At 36.8% G+C, this 21,264-nt stretch overlaps 1 protein-coding gene across 1 annotated transcript in view; it reads left to right on the top strand.

Annotated features, from left to right (window-relative positions):
• Nucleotides 1-20,192, top strand: part of lin7c (lin-7 homolog C (C. elegans)) — a 62,282-nt gene extending 42,090 nt beyond the window's left edge. Inside the window, exons 3-5 of the mRNA XM_028794223.2 lie at nucleotides 1,282-1,353; nucleotides 3,127-3,336; nucleotides 15,928-20,192. Coding sequence (XP_028650056.1) covers nucleotides 1,282-1,353; nucleotides 3,127-3,336; nucleotides 15,928-16,095 — 450 coding nt within the window. The 3' untranslated portion in view covers nucleotides 16,096-20,192. The remainder of the gene's footprint in view (nucleotides 1-1,281; nucleotides 1,354-3,126; nucleotides 3,337-15,927) is intronic.
• The last annotated feature ends 1,072 nt before the right edge of the window (nucleotides 20,193-21,264 follow it).

Genomic DNA, 21,264 nt, shown 5'->3' with positions numbered 1-21,264 from the left:
ATTTGGTAGTGTGACATCATTAACCAAATAATTAGAAAAGCACTTGTGAACATCTGAAGCAGTGTATAGTATGACCCACTGTGGTCACTCTTTAGAATGCTAAAAAGAATTTCTCAATTTCCATTATGTCCAGTATGGATAACTGACTTTGACCAGGAGGATAAACATTTTGTAAACAGTAGACATGAAAATTTCACACACAGTATTGATGCCATAAATGTCTGGCATTGAGACATTTGCTGTCACCTTACGCTGTAGATAAGTAAACACTCAATGTGTGATGAAAATATTGGCAAAAAAATTAAAAGCATTGACTAAAACAGCAATCTGTGAACCTGTATCATTTAAACACTGCTAAGTGTAGTGGAGAGTTACACTCACCTGACATGCATCCCAATCATTCATATTTGCAATGGAGCCAGGAAGTTCTTATTTCACGTTTTAATAAAATATAGAATATGAAAGTCATTTGCATCTTATCTTTCTGAAACAAAAACAAGCATCACCTTCCTGAAGACTATTTTTACACAGTGCACAACTTAATAAATTTTTGGTTCAAAACTTAACTGAGAACAGTGAGGAAATTACTAAATTAAGGTTGCTAAGATTCTTGCATCATACAATGTTTCTTTCCAAAAGGACAAGAAGACAGTTTTGCATTAACTATATTATTTTTACAATTTTATTAAAAAAATAATAAATTACACTAGATTTTTTAATTATTTAGAATAAATTATTAACAAATGAAAGAGACCATTTTAAGGGCTGTGCTGAAAATGCTTTCTAAAAGAAGTGATGTAAATAAAGTTCCATGTTCTGTAATATGCTCCTTATAAAGGACCACAGTCTGTCTGTTGTGGTAATTGCCATTTCAGCCTAGGAGGATTTTTTTCCCATAAGATCCACAATGTCAACAGATGAAAGGGGGCAAAAATAGTTATTGGTTTTGGTGCATTGCTTCCAGAACCAGTAGTATCCCACTTTTAAACTAATTGCTGATTTGTGTGTTCCATAGAATATTTTGCTACAGCATATTGTTCAAATAATCGCTCATGTCTTAGCCTGAAAGAGCCTGTACAAACACAAAGCACCACAATTGAAATATGGTGTTAGAATAAATATGTTGTGTGTTGTTTTCAGCAAGCACAACAGGTCCTGCAGCAGAATTGACAATATTTGTTTCAGTCATGTAGAAAAATGAATGTGCACCATTTAATGAAGTTAGCAAGAATTAACTGAAAAGTAAACAGGACTTTGTAACTCTTTTCACTTATCTTTCAGGTTTATGAACATGTTTATGAGACCGTAGATATTAACAGCAGCCCAGAGGTCAGAGCCAATGCCACAGCCAAGGTATCCGAATTTTTATTTGTGTGTGTGTGTGTGTATACAGTTAACGTCAGAATAACTGGCACCCCCCTCTCGAAAATGAGTTAAACATTAATGTATAAGTTAAAGTACACATGTAATGAGTGACATTTTGGGTTTAAACAAACAACTAAAGCTTTATCTTCTAACATTTTGTTCTTGAACATAAGTCTATTTTTTAGAGCACAGTTTTATCAATGAAAACATAAACCTATTCCAAAAAGCTTCTTGTCATGGAGGTGGGGTCTTAACAGTTGATTTAGATATATTATAACCCAAAGATTCAACCAACCTGTAAAGATGATAAACTGTGCTGTTTGGGTTTTTGTTTGCCTCTCTTACCATCCGTCCTTCTCACTGTGCATGGCTGTGTGCTAATTCATCCTCTTCCTGGAAAATATTCAGTTGTTTCACACTTAAAAAAAAAAAGAAAAAGGTTTAGTTAATATGGCTGTAATTGTGGTTAGCAGTATTTTCATATTCTTATGATTGTTTTTTTTTAACCATTGCCTAATTTGTTTAGGTCAACAACCTTTAGTCTCATGTGAGTTGGAAGCACTTTGGATTTACCCACATTGATGGATGACAAAAGGATCTGACATATGTGCAGCCTCATATTTATATCCCAGGGGAACAGGAAATGGGCATGGTCATAGTTTTAAATAACTTAGCTTAATAACCAAATATTTCTGTTTTCATTTTATAACATATTTAGGTGACTAAATGTTTACTTATATCTGTGCAAAAAGATTTTATCAGAATAATAATCTTAAGGTACATTTTTGTATCATTATTTGTCATTAAATATGCTATGCACTCACCAAAAATCGTGCATTCAGAAGTAGTGGTCTTATTTAAATGAACAGAACAGGTTTGTGTGTATTGGTTATTATATAAGAAGTTATGAAGCATAGCATGGAGTCAATAAAGTGCCAAAAACTGTTCTGAAGTATATCCACCTGTGTCTGTATTGTGCAAACACAATACCAGGAATAAAATACTTAATGGAGGATGTGCAGTAAACTGTGGCCAGCATCCCAGAATGTCCAGCACATTGCAAACAAGTCCTGTGAATGGGTTTACTAGAGAGAGATTTTAAACTTCACAGTGTGTGCTGAGCCATTGTCCTGTTAAAAAGGTTATATAGTGATTAACAGGTTCTCCTTGGTACATCGGCAGACTTAACTCAGTTGCTCCTCATGACAAGGGAAAAGTGGGACTCGGCAGTGGAGATGATTGGCCCAGATGCAGCCAACAGTGGCAGTTTCGCAAAAGCAGATGCTGCAGATAGGCTGTTACCATTGCAATTCATTATTCTGAGATTCAAGATGTACGCAGTTGTCCTTGGAGGAATCTATATTCTATAGACAGTGGAAAGCATTAACAGAGGAACTTTGTTACATTGTCCTTCTTCTAATTCTGTGGCATTGTTTATGTGGTACTCCCATATACTTCCTCATAGGTGCAAGACCCATACTGCAGTTATCATTGACAACATAATAACATTGTAAATATGCTGCGGTACATGAGGTTGACCAGCCATCCTCATAAAAGCAGTGAAGACTCACTCAAGTGCTTGGGTTATCACCTTTCTAAAACTGTTACAGTCTTCCATATTCTTTTGGCAGATCATAAGTATTGATTTTCGTGCACTTTGAACCACTACCATTGGTGCAACATTTCTTTTGTCATAGAACATACATTGAAGGCTTAATATATTTCATTTGTTCTTAAATGTATGTATTATTTGTTTGATAGGCAACTGTAGCTGCCTTTGCAGCCAGTGAAGGCCATTCCCACCCTCGGGTAGTTGAGCTTCCAAAAACGGAAGAAGGCTTGGGCTTCAATATCATGGGTGGAAAAGAGCAAAATTCTCCAATCTATATTTCACGCATCATCCCAGGGGGAATTGCAGACCGGCATGGTGGACTCAAGCGAGGAGATCAGCTACTTTCTGTCAATGGTGTGGTGAGTGTTTTGAAAAATTTTGCAGTTAGAATGATTTGTGAAATTAGTTGTTTAAGAGTGTACTGGAAACTTAGGTAAACCTAGCTATCAAATATTTACTCAGTTTTATAGAGTGGAAACAAAGAGTCTTATAACGAGTAGTTCAGCAATGTTTTCAGAGCTCTCATTTAACTAATATTGGGATACAACATGTAATTTGTGGGCGTGGGACTGGATGGTTAGAATTAAGATCACATGATGAAGGATTACAACATTTTACAAGTCTAATAAAACTTTACTAAAAATCTTGTTGCTTTGAATTTGAAAAAAATGCTGACATTTTAAAAAATCTAATCATAACAACATTATTTTTATGATACATTTCTCATTGGCATCACATATGCAAAGCTTATTCAGAAACTGGAGCCAGAAAATGTGCAAAGGGCAATGCAAACTTGCCAGTATAGCATAGTAAGAAAAAGACTAAGAAGTTAGATATCTGAGTTTAGATTCACATGAAAAGGAGCTGAAGTATCTAAACTTGGACAAATGTGACAAAGCTTAGAGGTGCATTCTAAGGCTTGCTATGGCATATTCATTTTACCCTACCCAACCCAACAAAATTGTATATGAGAGGTAAGCAACCTGCTTCCATTAGTCAAAAAAAACTATAGCAAAATGTTTCAATTTGTGTGTCAAGATATCCATCCCAATGATTCTGTAACTGGTAAAGGCTTTGTGCGGCTTTCTCATTACTTTATTGACACAGCTGCCAAAAACAGAATATTTGATATATACAGTACACAACATATTACCTCATTGAATTTCAGAAATGGATGACAAGAGTGGGAGATGTGTGTTATAACAGGTGGGACAAAACAAGTGCTAAATTAAAAACTATGGGTAAAACCAATGGGTACTTGCACTAAGTTCATTTTAATTTGCATCCATTCCTGTCTGGTTATGCACGTGACCAATTACTAAGCTTACAGTGGCCTCTAACACATGTTTTGGTGGCCAACAGCTTTGATTCCACTCCATGTAACAGGAAGCAAACAGCCTTTGGATTGGTTCTTACTTGCAACCCAACTCCCAAATTTTTTATTTCTTCTAGTTCATTTTTCTCTAAGCATCACTCATTTTTTCATCATCATAAAAATGACTAACCAATACTACCCCTGGTCAATGTTTATTAATGAGTGAGAAGACCCAGAAATCAAGCTTTGCTGTTACTAGTCTTATATTATAGGATGAGGACCAGTTTAATCCTGTTTTTGATCCAGTAAGTTGATGTAGTCATTTGGTACTGATCAGTATGAAATGTATTATAACAACAATATCTGCTTTTAAGTAAATCAAAACTTTGTAAAGGGGGAATAATGAAATTCGGTCATCTGTAGAAATCATTTGTTATATGTTCTGGATAATAGGGGCTCTCCTGTACCCAAAACCCTAATCACAACTACAGTAAACAAGTTTTTGATCTAAAGTGAGTGTTTAATTTTTACAGTTGCCTTTCAACATACATAAGCATTTTCTACAATACTTCAGTATACTTCCTTCCTTCACCTCTTAAACTCTAGGGACCTCATGTATAATGTCATGCAGAGAATTCATACTAAAACGTGGAGTATGCTCAAAAAAATTCAGATACATAAAACTGTAAGCCAAGTTTCGCTTACTTTTCCTTTGTAAAACCCAATCAACGTGAATTTTAATGCACATGTACATTCTTACAGCCCCACCCTGACTCCTCCCCAGATTTTGCCTATTTGAGTGTGCAAATCAATATAAATAGCTCCTTACGTTCACTGTTTTGTTAAAAGATAATGGCAAAAGCACATGGAAAAAGATGAATTTCAGTGAATGCAAAGTTGAGGCAAGGAAATGTACTATTTGTTGGTGTAAGCAGTAGTATAAGCAACAGAAGGAAACTGATGGAGTGATACAGTGTGGCAGAGACAGTCGAGAGTTCAAGTTCAGAAAGTCGCCCAGTGCCTAAATTTAAAAAAAAAAAAAAGTGGTCAGATATCAAAGTCGACGTGAAAAGGCAGGTTGTAGCCCACTGTCAATTTGTTCCGTTTCATATAATATTACAAAAACTGACCCGTGTGCCAAGGACGTGACTCCAGGCAGTGATGGTGCTGCTGCGCCCAGCACATCTTCGGGTTCTGGTTACGTACATACCTCTGCTTCTGAAACCGACGGGTGACCATCTGACTGTGTACCTACAGGCTCTGTTCTGGAGTCAGAAAATACAGTAGTGGATGCTGTAAGACAGGCATGTCAAACACGCGGCCCGCAACAGAAATCTGTGCGGCCCACATGACAGATCCTAGTTAGCACTAAACTTGTACAAAATGATTACTATTGTTTGTGATTGAATCATTCTGCATCTTCGGCGTTACTTATTGACTTTTCTTACTTCTGCCTTCTGACAAAAGCGCGTTTTCCCATGGCATTATGGTACCGGAAACGTCATCTGCTAGTATAGCAACGAGCCTTGTCCAAAGTTAATGAGCCGCGACATCGCAACTGAAGTGCTAGGCTGCAGCAGCCTGGCAGCAGGGACGGCCTTAGGCATGTGCAAACTGCACCTGCACGACAATATATATTGAATATAAAACAGAAAGAGAAAATAACAACACAGCTGATGGCAATGTGGCCGAAAAACATTGTGTTTCTTGTTAATTAGTACGCTGTATTTACTAATATCGCTTCAGTCAGAGTAATAAGCTATATGTAGTATTATAACGTTCTGCCGTAATGAGAATATTATGGGTCACCACTTGGTTTTCAAGTTACGGACACACGCATATAGTAGCGTGTCATGAGCACAAGGCGGCTATGCAGTGTCCGCAACGGATGGGCGAAGGGGCCACCGATTCTTTCTCTGCCCAGGGCCACCACGAGCCTAGAGCCGTTACTGGCTGGGTTGCTGAGACTGGCCACTGGGCAGAACTGACCATCACATATAGTAATAGCTCGCATGTTTTCACGTTTTTTTGCTCTAGTTTTATGTAATTTTGTGCTAGTATTGTAACGAACAGTTAATGCAGACTACAGCTGAAGATCTGAAGTGGATGCGAGAAGTTGGTGAGTTGTTTATTAACAAATTTTTGTGATTTTGAATTAGTGTAGGTCAGGGGGCTTTTTGCATATCGACTTATTTTATAAACTTTGAAGTAAACTTAGTAAAGTAAAATTAGATTTTTGGAGGATTTGTTTTCCAACTTGAATTACTGAGCAATGAATTCAGTGAGCGTTTTTGTGATTTCAATTCACACGAACAGGACTTTCCGCTGTTTACGTCGCCATACTCTTACAACGTTGAGAATGCACCTGAGAATATCCAAATGAAATTGATTGAACTGCAGTCAGATTCTATTCTGAAGGCAAAATACAACGAAGTTGGTGTGCCAGGCTTGTATGCTTACCTGCCATCCTCGTATGTGTAGATCCTTAAGTTGGCATCGAGAGTATTGCCTATGTGCGGAAGCACTTACCTTTATGAGCAATTGTTTTTGTTAATGAAAGCTACCAAAACCCCACATCGCTCAAGACTTACCGTCGAGCACCTTTCGTCCCTCATAAAAGTTGCAGCTGCACAAGATTTCAAGCCTGATATTGACGAACTGGTTACTAACAAGAGATGCCAAGTGTCGGGACAAAAGAAATAGATCTCACACTGTAAGACTCCTATATGAGCAATGAATATAATATAATGAATATAATATAGTAATATAAGGACCTAGCTAAGAGACTAAGACTCTAATTGTACGCTGTTGTACGGAGATTGAATGGAAATAAATTGCTTTTCTTTAAACTTTTCAGTATTGGAAAAAAAGCTACAGTAACTTTGTATAATAGTATTTGTTACAGTGCGGCCTGCTGACGCACGTATGGCAGTCAAAGCAGCCCACCAATGGTAGTGAGTTTGACATGCCTGCTGTAAGAGATGTGGCCAGTGAACTAAGGTATATATAAGCAGGGCCGGTGCTACTATTAAGGCGATTTAGGCATTCGGCTAGGATGCAGGTCATACGAGGGGGAAAACCCAGCCGCACAGGTTAACTATAGCAGCGGTTCTCAAACTGTGGTCCGTGGACCCCTGGGGGTCCGCAAGACGACCGTAGGGGGTCTGCAAAAAGGGAGAAAATTGCTTACAATTAATAACTTCTTCGCTAAACGCCATTTTTTCCAATCGGATAATGCGAATAATAATCAACTCACCCCTCACTACTGTTTATATTTTATATTCTATATATAGTATATATATATATGTCTATAATGAACTATTCTATGATGACGTCATTATAGACGCAGCCTGTAATCATGCACAGTTTATGATTAATTATTAAGTTATACAGTGGTAATTCTTGCTTGTTAAATTGTTTTTCGCACGCCCAACTAACGTATGGATAAATATTTTAAGCGTAAGTGGATATCTGAAGAAGAGCACGGGGGTAATGGAAATAGTGGCGATGAACTGAGACATGATGCCGAAAGAGAGTCCGCACCGCGTAAGGCAAAATTACGTAAATATGATCCTGAATATTTACAATTCGGATTTATACAGTACAAAGACAACAGTGATCAGCCACAATGTGTCATTTGTTTAAACGTGTTATCGAACGAAAGTCTGAAACCTGCTAAACTGAAGCGCCATCTTGTAACAAAGCATAATGAACTAAAAGACAAACCCGTTGATTTCTTCAAACGTCGAGCAGAAGTGTATGCAAATCAACAGAAAATTATTGGCACTGCGACAACAGTGAATGAAAAAGCTCTTAAGGCTTCGTATATTATGGCAATGCGAATAGCTAAGAGCAAAAAAGCACACACGGTTGCGGAGAGTTTGATTATGCCAGCGGCTTTAGAAATATGCGAGATAATGTTAGGAAAAGAAAGCAGCCGAAAATTACTGTCTATACCAGTATCAAACGATACCATCAGAAGGCGAATTTGCGACATGTCCAATGACATCCAATTACAATTGGTTGAGCGCCTACAAAGCAGTACATTTGCCATAGAGTTGGACGAAAGTACCGATATTGCAGGCCAAGCGCAGTTACTGGTCTACGTTAGATATTGCTTGATGTGGTCGAGGACTTTCTGTTCTGCAAACCTGTGCCACTTAGAACAACAGGTGAAGATATATTTGCAATGCTAAATGATTTCTTCATTGCTAACAAGCTTGAGTGGTCCAGCTGTATTGGAATTTGTTCAGACGGAGCTGCAGCAATGACAGGTCATAAAAGTGGGGTTGTTGCATGCGTACGAACTGTTTCTCCGAATATTATCTCCACACATTGCATGATTCATCGCGAAGCTCTTGCTAGTAAGAATTTAAACGAATCCTTCGGTGAAGTGCTAAATACATGCATTAAACTAGTTAATTGGATAAAGTGCAGACCGTTGAATGGACGACTGTTTGCTGCACTGTGCGAAGAAAGCAGCTCAGATCATCGACATCTGCTGCTACACACAGAGGTTCGCTGGTTGTCACGCGGAAAGGTACTTCAACGCGTCTTCGAGCTTCGCAGTGAACTGGCATCATTTTTGATGGATAAAAACTCAGAGCTGGTGAAGTTTGTTTCAGATAATGTATGGCTTGCAAAATTGGCTTACCTGGCTGGTATCTTTTGTCAACTTAATGCACTTAACATATCACTGCAAGGCAGAGATTCAGGCGTGTTGAAAACAACAGACAAGATAACTGCCTTCAAGAAAAAGTTGAGAATATGGAAGACACGAGTACAAAATAAAAGCTGTGATATATTTGAACTGTTAACTGAATTTCTGAATGAAAACAATATGGCCATTGATAACTTGGCAACAGATATCTTTGACCATTTGTCGGCGATGGAAGAATACTTTGACAGGTACTTTCCAACAGATAACATTGCAGATTATGACTGGATCAGAAATCCATTTAGTTGTCAGCTTACCTACTTGACCGGGAAGGAAGAAGAACAGTTGGCTGAATTGTCTAGTGACAAAAGTCTCAAACTTAAATTTCAAGAACAAACATTGAGAGCGTTTTGGTGCAACATTAGGAATGAATATACGCTTTTGAGCATTGACTGTGCTGGTCCCATTTGCATCTACCTACCAGTGCGAAGCATTGTTCTCAGCATTAGCTGTGATAAAATCTAAGTTTAGATCATGTCTCCAGGTGGAAGATGACATTCGAGTGTGTCTATCAAAAATCTCACCAAGGATAGACCTTCTCTGCCGACAAAAGCAAGCCCACACATCTCATTAGTTTCTATGAGTATTAGAGTCTAATGTAATTGTATTTGTAATACATTTGAACGTATTAAATAATTAAAACATTTACCTACGTATTAAATAATTAAAATGTTTACCACTGGTAGGTAGCCGTAAAATTAATAGTCTTACTCTTTATTATTAAATGAAGAATGTTGTATTGTAGTTATGCAGTACGAGTATTAAGCATTAAATATTGTAGTTGTAGTTGTTTTGCATTTTTTGTTTTTGCTAAGCAGGCTTTAGTCCTGTGACTGTCGTATGACACTGTATCATTGACTGTCAATAGTTAGTGTTGTTATAGAATGACTACAAAGAATGATTTATTTTATAAAGTCGACTTCAGATAAAAGAAGTTTACACTTTATGCCTGTGGCTATGCTATTATAATTTGGGTTGACAAATCAGGCCGCATCAGGGGTCCGCGAATATCGTATGGCTTGTAAAGGGGTCCCAGGACTGAAAAAGTTTGAGAACCGCTGAACTATAGAACAGTCAGTTAGCACGCTAATAAGCTTGGCCTAGGGTGCAAAATAACCTAGTACTAGCACTGAATATAAGGACTGTATTAAGTGATATTGACCATAAATTAATTTGTTAAAAAATAAATGCTGCATTTGATTCCCAGTTTTCACATTCTGCTAATTACATTCAAACGAAGTTGTAACACTGTCCGATTTGGCTGATCATTTGATGGGTCAGGGTCAGTTTCATCATACTTCTTCTCTTCAGGTACGGGTAGCCACAATTGTGTGCCACATTATGCAGTACGCTACATGCTTGCACAGTGTGGCACACTTTCTGTGGAGTATTGAGTGGAAATGCTTTCTATTTACATGAGCAAAGTCATTCTCTGAAAGCGCCTTTATAGTGTTGCGTCGGCACAGAGAGACAAAACAGTTAGATTTGCTGCTCTTTACATAGTAAGTCTTTGAGGTGACTAGCTATCCTTGAAATGACTGCTTGCCTATTGCTGCACTAGTTGGAAAATGCACCTGTGACTGTGCAAAGTTGTCATTTTTATAGGCTGTCCCACTATAGATGATGTAATGCTTCCTCATTCTTTGATTCATCCCTGGCTGAAGTAACTTGTCCAGCACCGTTGCAATAGCAATGTGCCTTGCAGTTATCCACTCCAATTACATTTGGAAAACCAGACGTTACTTGAAATTGCTCTTTGATGATTGCCAGTTCAACCACAGTGGAAGAAAATCATTAATATAGATGGATGACAAGCAGATAATACCATCTAATACAGCTGGCATGGCGTGACTCAGTGATGATTGTGAAATACCTGATCGGTCAGCAAGTTCACGCAGAAAACCACCTATGGCTAAAAACCTGAGGGTAGACAGAACTTGCAAAAGAGCATGCAGAGCACAATTCCTGCCTTTGTAAAGCCCGGCGCCAGTTCACTACAAGAGGATAGCTCTTGGAAATCGAATATTGACTTGGAAGCCAGTTGTCATAATCTATAAATATATGTCACGTCTTCTAACAACGCTAAAGCAGTCATGGTAGATTTAATAGTTTGGCCATTGCATGCACCATTATATTGTTACAGAATGATTACAATCAAGTGAAATAAATTTGCAAATGATATGCAATTAATTTTGGTTTATTTGATAAATCCTGCATCATAGATGTGAATCTAGAAAAGAAAAGGTCACCACACAGAAGCAGTAGCACTGCTTTGATGCTGGGTTCCGCCCGTTTGTAAAACCGAGCAGAAACTTGTGTACTCATGGTATGAGGCTGCCGTGAAAATGTGCGTGGCTTTACACAAAATTTAGTTTTTATACATCTCACTGTGCGTGGCAACATTTTTGTGCATATACACCGATTATACATGAGGCCCCAGATGATAATTGCCCTGCTACATTTTTTAACTCTTAATTCACTCTGCATAACACAAGAGACTACTTTTAAAGTGAGACCTGGGAGTATTTCCAAGACATCAGAGGAGTAGCTCAGATGCAATTCTGGGTGAGACAGAGTCCCAAGATAATAGGGAAGTCTCCTCCTAGTAGCAACCTTGAGTGGCTCCAAATCTTTCCCATCAGGACTGCCAACTACCACATGCCATCCCTGCTTGGATGCTAGGCAGATTTGGCTTACAATGTATACTACCGGTAATAATGTATGAGTAATTTAGCAACGTAAAAAATAAATATCTTTTTCCTAATTTGACTCTTCAACCCATATTTTCAGGACAATATGCAAAATTTGGAATTTATTATGAGAAAAGTTCTGGTTTCCAGTGAAGATAGGCAGTTATAATAATAGATGTACAAGAGGCGTTAATTGAGATATGTATTATTTTCTGAATTTAAATTAAATTAACAGATTACACTCCACATTTTAAGTACCTCACAATGTGTGTTTTTTTTTTTTTTTTTTAATATAAATGCTCCAAATTATAATATTGTTTGGTGTGCTGAGCAAACCAGCAAACTCAAACTAGCAATGAATTTAAAAATAAATACAAAAGCATTGCACATATTCACATACATTTTACAAATATGTAGCTAGGCAACAAAGAGGACAACAACTGCAGCATGATAGAGATGATCAAACTCCTGCAGTGTACAGTAACTATTGTTTACGTAAAAGAAGTGAGCATCAGATACAATGCTAATCAATGTGAAAAATCGTAGAACATTGTTTTAAAACAATGTTATATTTACATCATCTTGAAAGTTTTTGCTATCCTTAACACCTTTATTTTCAGATCCATGTGTAATGAAATTAAAAATATCAAAAATGTTCAATTCACAAGAAATGAAAAACAGAAATCTTCCAGTTACAAATATGCATCCCTGTTGCAATTGCTAGCTTATTGCAGTTGTCTCAGTAAGAACATAGTTTGACTCAAATTGTGTATGAAATTGGCAGCTCACTTAAGTTAATCTCATTAGTTAGAATTAATACCATCACAATGTAGAGTTTTGTGGTTTTAGGAGTGGATGTTATGTCCAATAATCCAGATCACAGTATAATTAAAAATGCTGATGGTGACCGTAGATACTGGTATAATGTATTTATATCATTTCACATTGAAAAAGTAATAAATGTACAGTCATGGCCGAAATTATCGGTACCCCTGGAACTTTCCCAGAAAATACACCATTTCTCCCAGAAAATGATTGCAATTACAAATGTTTTTGTATATACATGTTTATTTCCTTTATGTGCATTGGAACAACACAGAAAAACAGAGAAAAAAAGCCAAATCTGACATGTCACACAGAACTCCAAAAATGGGCCGGACAAAATTATTGGCACCCTTGCAAAATTGTGGGTAAATCGTTTTATTTCAAGCATATGATGCTTGCTTGAACTGGCAATATAGCAATCACACCTGAAGCCAGTTAAAATGGAGAAAAGTTGACTCAACCTTTCTGTTGTGTGTCTGAGTGTGACACACTAAGCATGGAGAACAGAAAGAAGAGCAGAGAATTGTCTGAGGACTTGAGAACAAAAATTGTGGAAAAATATAAACAATCTCAAGGCTACAAGTCCATCTCCAGATATCTTCATGTTCCTTTGTCCACTGTGCGCAACATAATCAAGAAGTTCACAACACATGTAGCTAATCTCTGTACCTAATCTCCCTGGACGTGGACGGAAGAGAAAAATTGATAAAAGACTGCAATGAAGGATAGTCCGTATGGTGGATAAACAACCCCAATCAACTTCAAAACATATTCAAGCTGTTCTGCAGACTCGGGGTTCAACAGTGTCAGCTCTATCCATCGACATCTGAACGAAATGAAACGCTATGGCAGGAGAGCCAGGAAGGACCCCACTGCTGACACAGAAACATAAAAAAGCCAGACTGGAGTTTGTCAAAATGTACGTGAGGAAGCCAAAATCCTTCTGGGCGAACGTCTTGTGGACAGATGAGACCAAGGTAGAGCTTTTTGGTAAAGCTCATCATTCTACTGTTTACAGAAAACTGAATGAGGCCTATGAAGAAAAGAACACAGTACCTACAGTCAAACATGGTGGAGGTTCTAAGATGTTTTGGGGATGTTTTGCTGCCTCTGGCACTGGATGCCTTGACTGTATGCAAGGCATCATGAAATCTGAAGACTACCAAAAGATATTGGGGCGCAATGTAGGGCCCAGTGTCAGAAAGCTGGGTCTGCGTCAGAGGTCATGGGTGTTCCAGCAGGACAATGACCCCAAACATACCTCTAAAAGCACTCAGAAATGATTGAAGACAAAGCGCTGGAGAGTTCTGAAGTGGCCAGCAATGAGTCTGGATCTAAATCTGATTGAACATTTATGGAGAGATCTCAAAATTGCTGTTGGAAGAAGGCGCCCTTCAAATCTGAGAAACCTTGAGCAGTTTGCAAAAGAAGAGTGGTCGGAAATTCCAGTTGAGAGGTGTAACAAGCTTGTTGATGGTTATAGGAAGCGCTTGATTTCAGTTATTTTATTAAGTAGAGGGTGCCAATAATTTTGTCCAGCCCGGTTTTTGAGTTTTGTGTGAAATGATGTCAGGTTTGGCTTTTTTTCTGTTTTTTTGTGTTGTTCCAATGCACATAAAGGAAATAAACGTGTATACCAAAACATTTGTAATTGCAACAGTTTTCTGGGAGAAATGGTGCATTTTCAAGGAAAATTCTAGGGGTGCCGATAATTTCGGTCATGACTGTACTACTGACTACTTATACACACTGACGTGCTTCTTGTTCTTCAAAATGCTTGTATGTTCTGCTCCTCTAAAACATTCAATAGTAGATTTTCATCAGTCTCTTGACAAGATAAAAATTAGATTTTTTTTTTTTTTTCCTCTCTCTCGTTCTCTCACTTATGCCATTGCCTCCGCCACTGCCAAGGAAACATAGTATAAGACGCAGCCTCCTGTTTTTATTAGTTCACCAACTAGGCTGAACCACACAGCACTCTGGGTAATACACTTAAAGGGGTAGACATACTTATTATGTACAGTTCACATGCAGCTCCACCCACAAAGATAATACTTTTAACACACAAATACACCATCAGGAAATTAACATTTCCCATTTCCTTTTGAATGTACTGTATATTTTCTATTTTCTTTATATGTGTTTGCAAATTTTCAACTAATTTTAACATACCAGTAATTATGAAATCCATACTGGAAGTTTATTTGTATCTATTTTAAAGAAGTTAAAAAATGCAAAAAATCCACAACAATACTACAATTAAATGTCCCTAATTAACAGCAAAAACACATTTTACAGAAGCTGTTTCAAGATTAGAAGTGATTCTAAACATGATTTTGCTGCAGTTAAAAATGTCGATGGAACAACTCCAAACCATCCTACGAAAAGGGCCTTTAATGGATTGTGGCAAGGAGGAAACCCTGAAACTTGCATCACTCCTGTAGAGTATTTGGCAAATTCACATAGTGGATACTGCAGAAATGTGTTTTAAGTGTTTATTTAAATTTCTACTTTTGTATTTCTTTATGGGGGAAGCTCTGTATAAAATAATGTGTGACTGACAAGTTAAATGTCCTAAGGTGCAGGAATGGTAATGATTGCAGCGGTCAGGTGGGTGTGGAAGAAATTCTTAGCTCTCTCTTCCATTCAGACTTTTAAAGCAGGCCCTCTGTCACTGTAGGCTAAAGTTTGTGACAGTTGTGTGAGGAGTGTGGCTGATTAAGAAAAGATGGAAAGTATGAAGACAAGAATGACCAGGTGGATGTATGGATTGTCACAGAGCGAGAAGAAGATGTGCTGATTTAAGAGACAGACTTGGTAAGGAGGTGATAGGTGTTGTGCTGGGGGTTTGGGCCTGAAGAGCTAAAAAAAAAAAGAGGATGATTGGGTGAAGAGGTGCACCAAGATGGAAGGTGGTATAGATGAAATCCAGAGAGAGGCCAAAGAAGATGTGGTTGGTGGAGTGGTGATGGATAATATAAAAAGGCTGAGTCTTGCCCAAAAGGATACCTAGGAACACAGAGAGTGGAACAAAAAGCATTTGGGGCCACAAGTCAAGCTAGGTAAACACAGTAGACAGTCAGTAAACTGATGTTGACAATGAATCAAGCTCACAGCATGCAAGACTCCAAAATGTGAAAAATGAGATGAAGGTGGAATTTTTTGCAAGGCACTGTAGGTTATTGGTCATTAACATCAAATTTGATTAAATACTTGCTAGTAATAAAAGTGATTAAAAGATTGAGTATTGATTAAATGTTTAAGTGATTATATTTTAAGTTTGATTACACTTGCATGTTTCAAGTAGTTTAAATCTGAGAGTAATGGAAAGGTTAATGGTTTCTAAATTCAGCACATTGAAACATAAAATGATTTTATTATTTTTTCTTCTCTTTTGATGTAGAGTGTTGAAGGAGAGCACCATGAGAAGGCTGTTGAGCTCCTGAAGGCCGCCCAGGGAACAGTGAAGTTGGTGGTACGGTACACCCCAAAAGTGCTTGAAGAAATGGAGTCTCGGTTTGAGAAGATGAGGTCTGCAAAACGCAGGCAGCAGAACAATATTCCTCAGTAGCTCATTGCTTCTGTCCAACATTGTCTTGTGTTTGCATATCTTAGACCTTTTGCCTTTCACAGAGGGTCTACAATTCATTGTAGCTTAGAAAGGTGTTCATAGTTTCTATTGTTTGTACATGGTCTGCGTGAGATGTAGTGTTGGGGCTGTTGGCAGGGGAACTGGTAAAACTGGATTCAGTAACTACATATATTTCCATACATATTACTTATACACACACACACATTTATAGAAGGATAATGGTGGGAAGGAGATTGCCTCATTTCTTGCCAAATGAATAAAGCTGCAGCATTCCGATTTTTCTTTTTTTCTTTTCTTAGCAACAACTGCCATTATAGTAGTTAAATAATTGTAAATTGTGGTATATATATATATTTCACCAACTGACCATTTGTGTCTATGGTGAAAATTTAATTAAAGGTCAGAACACTAAAATGAACATTTAGTTCCTTCAGATGTCTGCCACAATAATCTCACATTTTTTTTATTAATCTAATTTTTTTATTTACAACTGTTAACAAATTCCTTTTTTGATAATCTCTGTAAATGAAGCATACTTATTTATATATTATCAGTTTTAAAAACAATCACAATTCTCAGGTTCTTTATATATTCTTATACTCTGTGAAGGTGTGATAGAATTATACTGTTTCAAGGTTTGTATTTCTCCCAGCTTAAAATGCTTCACTTTGAGCACATCTTGCATGCAGACTGCTGTGATGTTATGAGAGCCATTTCTTCAGTTTATTCAGAATATGACACAGTATTTGAATTTATGGTGACAGGACCACCAAATGCTTCCTAAAAGCATAGAACTGTAAACTTTTATGGGTGTACCCACAATGGCAAAAAATACAAGAATTCATTTAGTTGTGTAGTAAACTTTTGCGATCCTAGTTTTGTCTCACGATATCAATGTTGTTTACAGTTCCAGTCGTCAAAAATGTGGCGATGGGTATATAGCGCAATGCGTATTGTTCATGAAAACAGCAATATTAACAAATATTCTTGCCATTTAGTAAATCATTAAACAAATTTTATTTTATAGGAAAGACTTTTGCTCTTTGATACTTAAAAATGGGTTGCACCTAAGCAAGTAGCTGTATTAAACAGTGCACATTTTTAACATCTTGAAGAAAATGTTCACGCCATTTTGTTTTACATATTTAGAGCATAAACCAAATCCCTGCCAATAAAATATACTAACTATACCACCACTAAAATTCTCTTAAAATGGTTAAAATGTGAGAAGCACTTTGTGTCAGGGCTAAGCAGTGTCACTTAAATTCTGAAATGCAAGTTTGTTTCTTTTTTAGGGATTGAGTTTGTAATTTTTTATGGCACATTGTATTTATCAAATTTAATATATAGCCTAATGTTCCTTCTTGCTGTTGTATTCCTTGTGATTAAAATATAATTGATTGTTTTTACTGTATTTGCAGGAGAAAATAGTGCACTCAGTTGTACATGCATGTGAAAGAGCATTGCTCCACAGCTGTCTTTTATTCCAATAAATATTTAAGTTAAATGAGAATGCTTAATTATTATTGTTATTATTATTAATATTAAAATGATTTGTTAAAAGTTGTTTCTGATCCCTACACTTTTTAATGCATAGATTCCCTCATTCTATTAATTGTTTTTGAGCAAGCACTTGTACTTGTTTTGCAGGTTAACATTATGAAACAAAATACCAAATAATTGAATTAAAGTATTCATTGAAGTCATAAAGTGTAATTAACAAATTGTACAACATTGTCGTTTGTAAAGATCAAGCACAAGTTTGCCTTTAAGCCTTGAGCAAGTAAGCCTGCCTGATTTAGGAACATCCCTCTGGTCCAGTTGGTGCTTATTTGCTGGCCACCTGGTGATCCCTTTTCTGGCAGATGCCCCCACATTGCTCACAACTCCGTCAGGAAGTTGCAGTGTTTAACATTCACTCAACCTTGTTTAACATTTTCCCTTCTCTCAATTATGTGTTATTTTCAGGACCACGTGATTGGGTAACTGGGCAACTGCCAACTTTTCCTGCGTTTTTCTTTTTACCGGGAGTGCCTGAATATCTAAGTGCTCCTTGGCCTTATACTGGCTGAAATTATTACAATGTATAATTCTTCTTGAAAAAACAAAGGAAACATCATAGAAATGTATGTATATTTGGGCAGAATTGTGTGCTAACTAATACATCCTAAATACTATTGAGCAAATATGCAACTGACTAGCGGAAGGACAATGTTGTATGTATGCACATGATTGTACTTTAATTTATTGTGCGTAACAACTGCAAGGAAGTTTGTTTTTTAACACTTAATATGTTTATTATTTCGTTCATAGAAAATTGGAGGTAATATTGTCTATCACTAATTCATGTTTCGTACAGGCATTCAGTCTTAGTTAAATTCATTATTTGCACAATTAAATTGTAAAAGAATTATAAAATGAATCAGCAGGTCTAGTTTCTATATGTCATTTCTTATGACAGAGCTTTACTAAACACTAATGCAAATGCATCTTTAGCCCCCAAAAGGGAATGATTTGTGCATTAAAATGATCTTTACCAAAATGTCCAACATTGTGTGAAGCAACGTGGTAATGAGTAAAAGAAAACATTGTGTTAGGGTGGTCTCATTTTCTTTAATAATAATAATAATGATATTTTACTTTGGCACGTGTTCCCAGCCCACGAGTCCCCCTGACATGATAATGTTCACTGCTGATTCAGTTCATTCTATCTGAAGCCTGTCTTATATCATGAATCCTAATTAAAAGATTGGATTAATTTTATGTTGTAATTTGTTTGCTTGCACTTAATCTGGGGGTCGATGAATACAAGAGCCCGGATCAAGTAAAGCATCTAATGGGGGTAATGAAGTTTTAACCTCTTGTATTGGAGGAATATTTCAGAAAAAAAAGATATGCTAATAAATGTATTGTGTCATAATGTGAAAATATGTCAATAAAAACATAATTATATATGAGCAAAGATAATTAAATGTGTCATAAATTGTTTATTGTTGCTTGTTTCTTTATGTATTTGTTCATTTATTTATTTCAGTGGTACTGCAGGCAACATAAAATACATGAAATGAAAAGTGTCTTTCATGAAATGTTGAGTACAGTGTTTTAATTGTAGACTTGTCTGTAAAGTGGATGTAGATTTTCGCCCGTCTAGTGCTACATTCACAGCAGACTCTTCAGATGCAGACTCCTGAGAGAATAATGAATTCAGAGCTTCTTGAATCGCAATTCTCAGCAACTTTGCTCACCTTAGAAATCCTGAGGTTCATAGGCATGTGCGGAGTTGAGACTGTGCACATCCCCTCTATTGACAATTCACTAATCAAAAGACAGTACTCAGTAAAGCCTACCCTCATCATTTTGACGAGCGTTAATAGCAGTTTTTATTTCAAGACATATTTCATAGTGTGTGTGTGTGTGTGTGTCACTGAAATAATCAAATAATACAGAAAGAAATAAGCAAAAAACATTTTATGACACATTTACTTATGCTCAAATATCATTGTCTTCTTATTTATGTATTGTCACATTTATCAATAAACTATTAATTTAATTTTGTCTGAAATATTCCTCCACACTCCCGAGGCATTACAGAATGATGCCTCCAATTTTCTTTCACTAAGCTGAATTGAAGAGAAAGGTATTATGTTTTTATATTCAAAGACATTTTGGATGTTAGAATAATGCAATTCCAGTGAACATAAAGGTTGTGCATGATATCTTTTATTATTATAATTATTATTTACAAAAGGTTCAGTTCTCCAGAATTATAAGCATGGATAATTAGAAAGCACTATGCTGGAAAAAAGTGTGTTCTCATTTGAATGAATATCTTCCAGAATTGTTTTATATCATTGTTTGGTATTTATTTTTAATATATGGTGACACAGTAGCAATTTTACACAATTTTTTACTCTTTATGATGTTAATACATTTTGAGTATTAGTGGTACACTGACTAGCTATCTTGTTACTTCAGCTTCATCATAGTTGATGTGAAATTAGTGGGTTTCCTTTTTGTAAAACCAGACATGTATTCCAGCCCTTGGAAAAACATGGTAATAAATTATGTTAAATGATTGTCTTCTGTTGTCTGAATACTTTCATATACTTTCAGGAAGTTTATGTAACAAAGGTAAGCTCTAATGCTATTTAATAAGTTTTGAGACATAAACCTGCTCGTGGCTTATCTCTGCCTTGACTAGATTTTATGCATGCCATAAATGGATGTTCTGAAGCTAATATGGGGAATGCATATGACTTTGTAATATTAGAACCTGATTTACTTATATCTCTCTACTGTCAATAATAAATGCAGCACTAACTGTGAGTCCATTGGAGAGTATAAGTAGCATTCAGTTGCAACAGTTCAAGTTCTGTCCAAGGGACTCGCTGTGCTGTGTTCTCTCTGTGTCTGTATGGTTTTCTTCTAACATGCCAAAGATGTGCGTGTTATTTTAACTGGCAACCCAAAACTGTCCTAGTTTGAATGTGTGTGGCTGTGTGCATAATTGCCCCTTAAACTAGACTTGCCCCCCTGCCCAGTGTTGATTTTTTGTGATACAGTACCTCCAAATCCTGCACCACCACCATGTCACCCTTTTGTGAAATTCACTATAAAATAAAACGTGTTTATTTATTACAAGATTTTGCCAGGGGCTAAGGTGGAAGCTCTGAGAGGAAGATTTCTGTTATTTGGTAGACAGCCAAGAGAAAATAAATTCAGGGAAATTGCAGGTTTCATATATATAGCCAGGTCCAAGAAAGCTGACAAACTAGACTTCTTTTTCTTCTGTTTATATTGCTGGGAAGGTTTTATGGGCTCATTATAGGCTTATAGGTCATTAAATGTAATCACTCGATATTTACTCCACCACAGGTAGTGTCTCTTCTGTGGGGACCAAAGGGTTGATGGAGATACCCCAAGCACTATTCTATCCATCTGAATCAAAATCTAAGATAAGCAAGGAGGGAATATGACTGTAGTTACCACTAGAAGGCAGAATTGACCTTTTATGGCAAAGAACAACTCTGAATGTGTGTTGTGGACTGACACACAAATGGCAGCTTTTTTTTGTTTGTTTGTTTTTTTTTTTGTTTTTTTTTTTGATGAAGAGCAATCAAAATGAAATGGGAGAAGAAATAGGCTGTC

This window comes from Erpetoichthys calabaricus, chromosome 2, assembly GCF_900747795.2.
Source record: "Erpetoichthys calabaricus chromosome 2, fErpCal1.3, whole genome shotgun sequence".
Lineage (NCBI taxonomy): Eukaryota > Metazoa > Chordata > Cladistia > Polypteriformes > Polypteridae > Erpetoichthys > Erpetoichthys calabaricus.
Note: the sequence above shows the minus strand (reverse complement) of the source record. Positions and strands in the feature narration are given on the sequence as shown.